Source organism: Coregonus clupeaformis, chromosome 35, assembly GCF_020615455.1.
Source record: "Coregonus clupeaformis isolate EN_2021a chromosome 35, ASM2061545v1, whole genome shotgun sequence".
Classification (NCBI taxonomy): Eukaryota; Metazoa; Chordata; class Actinopteri; order Salmoniformes; family Salmonidae; genus Coregonus; species Coregonus clupeaformis.
Genome location: NC_059226.1, coordinates 25,839,408 through 25,849,229, shown reverse-complemented (window position 1 = coordinate 25,849,229; position 9,822 = coordinate 25,839,408). Strand labels below are relative to the sequence as shown.

Below are 9,822 nucleotides of genomic sequence, written 5' to 3'. Positions count from 1 at the left end.
CTTGTAAGAACCTTCCATCATCACGCTCACATACTGTAAGTAGGTAGATCTATCCTTTATGGATCACTACCTAAGAAAAGCATTATTGGATATTTGACTGATTATGATTCATCAGACTAAGTCATTGCAACAACAAAAAATAAGTTGCTGCATATCAGTTATGCAGAAGATGTGGTGGTTAGGGAGAGGTGAGGTCTCCTCTACAGGCTTCAAAATAGTCCAAGCAAGATAAGCATTAATTAAAAGAATGCCATTGTGGTTTCGATTATTTTTTTGTTCCCTTTTTGCTTTTGTTGCTAAATTAGTTTGGCATTTCCCTAGAATGCTGTAGATTTTGTTGAAGTAAGAAAATGTATTGTCAATAATAAACATTTAAAATGATTGATAATGATAGGGCGGCAGGTAGCTTAGTGGGTAAGAGCGTTGTGCCAGTAACCGAAAGGTCGCTGGTTCTAATCCCCGAGCCGACTAGGTGAAAAATCTGTCGATGTGCCCTTAAGCAAGGCACTTAACCCTAATTGCTCATGTAAGTCGCTCTGGATAAGAGCGTCTGCTAAATGACTAAAATGTAAATGTAGAAAGTGATAAAAATATTATATATAATGGATATATTGCTCATCATAGCAGCTTTGGAAAGAACCTGCAGGGACCATAACATGATGATGTTGTTACTGCAGAGTGATATAAAATGTAATATAAACCAAAAGGTCTGGAAATAAATGGGAGAGTACTCACTTCTCCTTAAATCTACCGTAGGCTTCATTTTTTGCTCAGCTGGATGTTTTGATCAAATCCATTCATTGGAAGGTCATTGATATACAGTAAATCCTTGATTATGTTGTTTATTTTTATTAACTATTTGTGTCCTTGAGTATTGTTTCACATTCGATTATATTCTTAACAATACCAAAGGGATATAGCAATATGTCCGATTACAATAGGACTTTTATACCCAGTCTGCCTGTAAATAAATTATGCTGACACACCTCTTTCTCTCTATCACTTCTGTATTTTGTGTTGACATTCTAATATGTGCTGTTGTAAGCAATGTAACATTGTAAACTGTAAATTGTAAACTATAGCTACATGGCAGGCTGTCACTATAGATTGTCACTATAGATATGGTCCTCTGTAGCTCAACTGGTAGAGCACGGCGCTTGTAACGCCAAGGTAGTGGGTTCGATGCCCGGGACCACCCATACACAAAAATGTATGCACGCATGACTGTAAGTCGCTTTGGATAAAAGTGTCTGCTAAATGGCATATTATTATTATTATGTCACACTTCCAGTGCAATACACCAGGATGACCTAAAGCTACCTTTTACCATAGTCACTGTAAAAAGAGGTTGTGCAGTTTATCATAAACTTACAGTACAAGCCAGATGTTTGAAAGAGCAAGATTATCTATACTGCTTAGTCCCCTGTTACTACTCTGGTTCTGAGGGTCGAATCGTGCTAAGCTGAGGGCCTGCAGGTGCAGCTATAGACTGAACCCTGGGGGCTGACACATTACTTGCCCCGCCCATGTCAACTGAATTTCATGTTTACTCTGCTGTCCATTCACTTTCCTTCCTCTGCTTCTGTTACAGCTGAACAATGGTATGTGGAATTTCATTGCCAACTACACTGAATTAATCTGGTGGCCTTTATTACAAATGTATTACAACTGGTGTGTAAAAAAACAAGAGGAGTTTGAACTATAATTTATTCTCTGTGAAAAATAACTTGTCATTTATATCAGGAACATCAAGTGGACCAAGCTTTAGAGTCAGCAAGAAATAATATTGAACTAGAAAAAAAGAGAACGAAACCACACAGTAATCTCTACGGGTTTGACTTCCTGTCACACACTCTGCAGCTGTAGTTAGCAACATGTGAAGATTTGCACAAGAGGCTGTTGAGGGGAGGATTGAAACCATTTGTTTTATACCGTTCCATTTATTCCGTTCCAGCCATTACTAAGAGCCAGTCCTCCCCAATTAAGGTACCACCTGCCGCCCGTGACAGAGCTACAGTATCTATCCCTCAGCCTATTTGCATGGAGTTGCTCTCTATGAATGATGATCAGCAGCATGTGTAATGAATGTATAGCCCAGAAAAAACACACCAAACATGCATTTTTCGAAAGAGAAATATGAGTACTGTAGATAACTTTATATAACCAAATTCCAAAGCCATCTGTGTCCATTAACTGTATAATGTAGGCTGAATTCTATAATTTATATTGGTATTGATTAGAATATTTGCTGTAAAGTCCAAAGTTCCTTTTGAAAAGAGGCGGTCTCAAACCAAGTGCAAGTAACTGGAGTAACTGGTTAATTTCCGCCGTGGGACATTCCGTTATTGCGCGTGTTGGGAAGGGAACTCGAAAGTCTATCTGTTGTCATACTTAAATGAAAGGACGCGGAAGTAAACAGTCTTTAACGGATTTGTTTAAATTACCTTCATGATTTTACTAATATGACATTTTCCTTTTGATGCGAACTTGCGAAGTCCTGACTGAAATTGTGATCTAGTTGGCAAAGCCCTGCCTGGCTGCGTACATTTCCAGACCTCTTGTGACTGTCAACGCGTGGCTCTTTACATGAAATAAAGGTAAATATCATATTGTAATATACAGTTTACCCATTTGCAGAAAGCTTGATTATTCTTACATACGTGATGCAACCATCAATGTAAATGCAATGTGCACCACTGTTATATGGGTAGCATGATCATGTCACCAAAATGACCAAACCTCTGATAATGTCATGATGGCGTGAAGACACTGCTTGGAGAGCAATCCACTCAACTTCAGTCACTGGGTTACAGAGTCATCGAAGTCTCTCTCTCTAATCTCAGGAACCGCTGTTACAGTCATACCCACGCCACTTTTTTACTGTAATGTAATTCATTAGAATAATTAGTCAGCTTCCTCTCATCTGAATTGTGAATCATTGAACAATAGTGGTTGGAGAACTGGCTCTCTCTCAAGAGTGGTATCCCTATAATTTGTTGGAGCTCTATTAGATTCTGAATGTATGGCCACTAACTAACCGGACTATTGAAAGAAGTACCACATAGAGTACTTTTACTACCTGTTTGATACAAGCAGTAATTGTTCCCAGTAACCAACCGCTGTCCACAAACATTGGTGAAAAGGCTATGCAATATAGTTCTGGACCACATAAGTAGGCTATGAGACGACTTGTTACCATATTATGCAATGCTATTATAAATGTATAACAACAAGGATATTATCTTTGACCTAACAGTTGAATATGTTTCATTATTGGTAAATTATTTGAAAACTAACTGTACCTATAGCCCCCCTACCCATGCCAGCGTGATGTGAAAGCTATTTTGAAATAGCTTTTTGTTTGAACGTTTTTTTCCTCATTGGTTTGTGTGCTTAGGGCTCTACAAGGTCAAACAGTCTCTCCTCTGGGATGTGGTAATTTATGAGTAGTAGGAGATAAATTCAACAATAGTTGTATTTATGTAATGAGGAAGTATGTTCATAATGTGTTTGCTTTTGATATTAAACTCAGTAAAATAGAAAACCACTGAAGAGGATAGGTGCAGTATTGAGCAAGCTTTATAAGTTAACTTAAAAAAATTAAATAAGAAAGTGCTAATACAAGGTCCTCTATTCAATCAGAGTAGACATGATTCAATCATAGTAGGCTAGCCATGTCGGTCTAATTGATATAGTGTGAGCTACTATGGTGTGTCAAATAGATTACATACAGCACAGCATCATTGGATCTTTTAGTGCTTTACATGGCGGTAAATTGTTGTTTGCTAAAATATATACAACTTGTTGAATTTGGATTTCCTAAAAAAAATATGTCCAATAAATTAACCGCTTTAACATAATTGAGAATGGATGGATATTTATAAATGTATATACAGTATTGTCTAGTACTGTTCTCCTCAGAGCTGGGTAGTTGGATGTCATAGTCACTCTCAAAAACACATTCTGCACATTCTTCACTAATCTGTGATTTGTGAAGTGTAGAGAAATGTTTAGTGCCTTCACATAGTTACGCTTTGCATAATGTAAATTCTTAATAATAAAACATAACATTTCTAACATTTCTAACAAAGAAAATGATGGATGCTACTCGCTCCGTAATAGATGTTATCACTTCTACAATGTCCGTTATTTAATAAAGGTATCTGTTTAAGACATCATAACCCTATTTCCTTGATTAATGGTGGAATGTTTGGCCCGCAAGACTATTTAACAACCTATTGGGCTGTTGAAGAGGCACAAAAGTGATAAGATAAAAACAGTTGGGAGCTGAAACAATCCATCTACGGTAAATTCATGTGGGTAGTTAGACTCGAAACCACTGCAAATATCCCCTTCACCCAGATCACTGTACCAGGGGAGCTCTAGGGAAGTTGGCACATTGCCTACATGACCCTGGCTCACCATACTGGTGAGATGTTACTAGACTAGATCCCCTCTGCTCTGCACTGTATCTTCCCAGGGGACCAACTGTTTGTTACTGTTTTACATGTTTGAGACTTCCATCCTCTAGAGCACTCAACTCTTACCCTACGAGGTCCGTAGCCTGCTAGTTTTCTGTTCTACATGATTAATTAATTGCACGCACCTGGTGTCCTAGGTCTAAATCAGTCCCTAATTAGAGGGGAACAATGAACAAATGCAGTGGAACTGGCTTCGAGGTCCAGAGTTGAGTTTGAGGGCTCTAGAGTGACAACAACAAGGTTCTGTCTGTCTGTGTGTGTGTTCCCGGCTGTCTAACAGCAGAATTGTCCTGAGAGAAGAATGATGGAGTAGTTTGTGGGATGTATTTGACCAGTGGTTTATGCTGGTTGGGGTGGGGTAGGAGGGGGTTTAGTGGTGGTCAGTGTAGTGTCTTACCTTTCTATATCTCTCTTGCAGTGCGGTTGACAGTATTTTCAGATTTGTTGGATGTATGCAGTTTATGTACATGCTATTTCAGCAAGCTGCTGGGATATGTTTTATGAATCTAAAACCCAAAGTAAGAATTATATTGATAATGTTTATGAGGGCTAATCTGCAATGGTATCAGGAGGTTCGCTTCATTCATTCCATTCATTAGTAAAAAATGAGAGCCATTCAGAGAGGCAAGTGATTTAAAACTAAAGTGCATGTTTGGCTGCATGCATGTTTTACTGTGTTTACGGTAAAAGGTTTTATGGAGCGAGGGAGTTAGATAACACAGATTGAGTGTACTTATGTGTACACACATGGTTCAACTGAAGTGGGAATCATTTAGATTAAACAATTTGTTGAATGTATGTCAATGGAATGTGTGGTGATATCCCTTGACCTTCTCCTTGCTCATCCAATCCTCTAAGTAAAAAGACTCTGTGTGTGTTTCTATTAAACTGATATGTGAGCTATTATTGTCAATAAGTAAATATGTTGTGTTGACTTTAGAGAGAGAGATAGAGGAGAGTTTGCTCCTCTGGTTTAATGAATAGTTCCTGTCTGGTAATGAAAATGAGAGAGAAATAGATACATCTGGGTCTGACAGAAACACTCATAGTTAAGACGACTTTCTAGATGTAATTGAATTTAATCTTTAGTTGTCCTCGTGTTGTTTATGCGGCCTTCCGTCCGGCTCAGTAGAGCTCTGTGAATGATTCTCATTATCATCTATCTACCCTCACTCATATCCGCTCTGAATAAGACTGTTAGCGAGGGGGAACAGAAGGGGTCTTTTACTGCAGAGTAGGAGTTTTAATCAGGGTACAGGATGGGAGCCGTGGTGAGCAATAGAAGCTGATACTACAGCGCTGTCATTGGCTCCCTCCGGTGTCTGAATAGGTAGAGAGGTAGGGCTGGGATAGATAATGTGTATCTATGGTTCTGGGGATGGATAATGTAGGTGATTTGGGAGCATGCACTGCAATTAAGGTACATTTACATTTTAGTCATTTAGCAGACGCTCTTATCCAGAGCGACTTACATGAGCAATTAGGGTTAAGTGCCTTGCTCAAGGGCACATCGACAGATTTTTCACCTAGTCGGCTCGGGGATTAGAACCAGCGACCTTTTGGTTACTGGCACAACGCTCTTACCCACTAAGCTACCTGCCGCCTTAGGAGCTAAGGGCTTAAAGGTCTAATGCAGCCATTTTTATCTCAATATCAAATCATTTCTGATTAACAATTAAGTCCATTACTGTGATCTTTTAAAATTAAAATGGTCAAAAATAAAGAAAAATAGCTTCTTAACAAGAATATAGCTAGGACTCTTTGGGAGTGGTCTGAGTGAGGAGGGGAAAACTGAAAACTATAGCTGTTATTGGAAGAGAGGTAGAGGTAGTGTGCACTACAGACAGCTATATCGGTCCGTTAATACAGGACTAGTAAAACATTATTTTTTACAATAATGTTTTTAGAATTATTATTTTTAGGGGGTGCTGCAGCACTCTCAGCACCCCTACTTCCTGCGTCTATGATCAGGTGTGTGTGTGGTCTCAATTAAAATAGTAGTCTATAGCCTATGCATGGACGGAGAAGCAGAGGGCAGTTATCGTTCCAAGGAAATTAACTTCCTAAATATGATTAGGCTATAGTTTACATTGCCTAGAAATACATATTGATCACCTTATATTTTTATCTCTGTCTGAAAATCGTCCCACTCCTAAAATGTAGGCTATAAAACGTATCTCAAGAGAAAGTGCAAGTGTCTGCTCTCTCTGCAACGCTGCTCTCTTCAAACTATGTCTAGCCTGTTGGCTGATATAGCCCAGTAACACCGATAGCCTAATATAATGGGCCACGTTAGAATCTCTGGTAATTTAACCTATTTCTTGGGTTATTTTTTGCGCATTTTGATATTGCCTATAGGGCACACAATTGCTGGGACCATGGCTGGCAAGTGAGCTGCGACACATACGCCTAAATTAACATTGCGGGACTGCAGTTTGGTTCGGGACAAGTTCTTGCGGTTGCAGGTGGGAGTCGGACAGAAAGCCAGCGGGAGGGAGCGGGTGCGGTATCAAAAGCTGTGGGTGCAGGCAGAATGAAGAAATCAGTCCCGCACAGAGTTTGGAACGCTCTTTCTTATTGTCTATTAACTAATTTACTGCAGGCAGGCCAAAACTCCATCCCACCAAAACAGGCTGAAATTTCAGGCGGTCTTTTTAAACAGCTCTTACACTAAAAGGGCATAATCATCATTTTCACAATTTCACACTATTATTCCAACCTCGAAATATATCTAAAACACAGGAAATCACATTTTTGAGTGCACTGCATAGTTTTCTTACTTTGAAACTACCAACACACAACTCTCCCTGACTCATCTCATTCCATAAACCGACTGCAGTCCTTCTGCCTCCCTACTCCACCTCATTGACCCTTCCACTTGTCGCCATGGAAGCCAGAGGAAAGTACGAGTTTAATGCTACGGCTGAGGATGAGCTGAGCTTCCGAAAGGGAGACATCCTGAAGGTGAGAATGACCCGAGAGAGAACGGGAGGAGACACATTACAATTCAGAATAGCGTGCCATAGTAAGACTAAGGAATGGAAGTAATACAACTGAGCGTGGGACTTGGCTTCAAAGACAAATTCCACCAATCTAATTCCTAAATTCTGCACACAAAGTTCTACTGTTTTATTCTGCTGTAATATTAAACCTAAAGAGTGACCTCTATTGTTTTTGTTTATCTCTGTTCCCTAATCAGATTCTAGGTAGTCAAGATGAGTGGTTTAAGGCAGAGCTGCATGGACTGGAAGGCTTTGTGCCCCAAAACTACATTGAGAGACAAACTCCAAGGTGAAATAAAGTTACTCATTCTCATCCATAAAATGTTTACAGTACACATGTCTTTGAACACACACATACAACCTGAGTGTGTATGCTTCCAGTAAGTACAGTATAACCACATCTGTATACTGTATCTCTCTCTGTCCAGCTGGTTCAAGGAGACGGCCAGCCGCAGCTCTGCTGAGGAGCTCCTGATGTCGAGGGAGGTGGGGGGATTCCTGATCCGTGGCAGTCAGAGCTCCCCTGGAGAATTCTCCATCTCTGTCAGGTGGGTGGGTGTAGGCTCAGGCCAGGATATTACAGGAAGCTAACTGATTACAATACAGTACCTAGGGGGGTTAGAGTTTGCGCCGCATGAACTCTGTAAAATGTGGTAACATGTTAACCTGAAAACTTACCTGAAAAACTCATCTGTGAATATTTTCACAATCCCCCTCCATTTCTCATTAAATGTCTATGAGCCAGGGGAAGAGTTCTGTTTCTGTAGGTTATACTTGATATTACTGGTACAGCTTTTCCTTGCAATATCTAACATAAGCCAGCAGGGGACAATGAAAGTACTGCACCAGAGAAACAGTTGACTTTGGATTTATGGAATGAGGACAGGGCACAACTAAATTGTTTGAATCATAACTCATCACATCCTATCATTGTACCAGGGTTGGGGTCAATTCCATTTAAATTCCAGTTAATTCAGACACTAAACCAAATTCAAATTCCAAATGTTCCTCATTGAAAAGCATTGAAAATAATTGGAATGTCAGTGTACTTCCTGAATTGACTGGAATTTAAATGGCATTGACCCCAACCCTGCATTGTACTGTATGTGACTAAGAGGCCAGATGTTGTGTTGTGACATGCTTCATTGATATAACAAACCATACTTTCCCCTCAGACATGAGTTTGACGTGCAGCATTTCAAAGTGATGAAGGACAGCAAAGGCCACTACTTCCTGTGGTCGGAGAAGTTCACTTCCCTCAACAAGCTGGTGGACTACTACAAGAACACCTCCATCTCCAAGCAACGGGACATCTACCTTAGAGACGGTAGCCGGGATGACCAGAGCCCATCCACACCCCAACCGGTATTTCGTATATTATCTCAGCTCAATCCACTCTTTAGTGAATCCTTCCTTCCCTTTCTTGACTTCCCACTTTACTTCCTGTATCTCAAGCAAAGATACAAGAACCGAAATCAGTGAGCTATTGCACCAGAATGGTCTATTAACCAATGTTATTGGTCTATTAACCAATGTACCGCATGGTGATGTCACCATGGAAAGCCAAACCTGCTGATTAGAAGGTCCTGTGCAGATTGTACTTTCAACCAGCAACTATCAAGAAATAACACAGATCAAATGTCTTTGTTTAATATCATCAGCTGTTGTACAATGTGATATAAAACTGCATTTTGACTGCACTGGGCCTTTATTAACCCTTTCCTCTCCACATCCTTCTGTTGTCAGTTGAAGAGGGGGAGTCTACCTGAAGAGAGGAGCTATGGGGCCACTACTGCAGCCACAACACACCGCAGGGCCTCAGACCTTCCTCACAGTCAGCAGGTAAACACTACTCACCCTACAGTACTCACCCCACAGTACAACCCTACACTACCTTCAATGCAGTCTTCTGAATCATGTCGGTTTTTCAGAAGCTGCTATGTACCATGGTCATGTAAAACCATGTCATTGCTTTTATTGGATTTCATTGGGTCTTTAATGTTTTACTGTGATGCTGAGACATAGGTTGGGTTAAAGGTTAGAGTCTGACCTGAAATGAACCTCTCTCCTCTCTTCCCCCAGAATAAGAGACCTGTGATGGAGGAGAGGGCTCACACCATAGGCACCCCTGGTAGAAACACCCCCCTCACCTCTTTCCCAGCTCCCCAACGGACATCTGAAACCATGCCTCATCCACAGGTACAGTAGGCCTACTGTAGTCAGTAAATGGGAGATCATCCTTGATGTCCTCTGAAATGACTGGTTCCTATTACCTAACACAGGTTTGTTTCTGTGTGTGTGTGTGTGTGTGTGTGTGTGTGTGTGTGTGTGTGTGTGTG

At 40.4% G+C, this 9,822-nt stretch overlaps 1 protein-coding gene across 2 annotated transcripts; it reads left to right on the top strand.

Annotated features, from left to right (window-relative positions):
• The first annotated feature begins 2,307 nt into the window (after positions 1 to 2,307).
• On the top strand, positions 2,308 to 9,797 carry LOC121551046 (GRB2-related adapter protein 2). Of its 2 annotated transcripts, XM_045210971.1 has the most exons (7): positions 2,308 to 2,597; positions 7,321 to 7,445; positions 7,681 to 7,772; positions 7,912 to 8,031; positions 8,659 to 8,848; positions 9,230 to 9,325; positions 9,566 to 9,796. In XM_045210971.1, exons 2-7 carry the CDS (start codon positions 7,368 to 7,370, stop codon positions 9,689 to 9,691), a joined length of 702 nt encoding a protein of 233 aa, XP_045066906.1. In that variant the 5' UTR covers positions 2,308 to 2,597; positions 7,321 to 7,367; the 3' UTR covers positions 9,692 to 9,796. The 2 variants fall into 2 exon arrangements, with proteins under 2 accessions (XP_045066906.1, XP_045066907.1); XM_045210972.1 differs by lacking the exon at positions 2,308 to 2,597 and having other exon boundaries at positions 6,013 to 7,445; positions 9,566 to 9,797.
• The last annotated feature ends 25 nt before the right edge of the window (positions 9,798 to 9,822 follow it).

Bases quoted from the DNA above. Each gene is read 5' to 3' on its own strand.
- LOC121551046 (XM_045210972.1), top strand. From the start codon at position 7,368: ATGGAAGCCAGAGGAAAGTACGAGTTTAATGCTACGGCTGAGGATGAG. The intron at 7,773-7,911 runs GTGAAATAAAGT...CTCTCTGTCCAG, and splicing joins ATTGAGAGACAAACTCCAAG to CTGGTTCAAGGAGACGGCCA. The intron at 9,326-9,565 runs GTAAACACTACT...CTCTTCCCCCAG, and splicing joins ACCTTCCTCACAGTCAGCAG to AATAAGAGACCTGTGATGGA.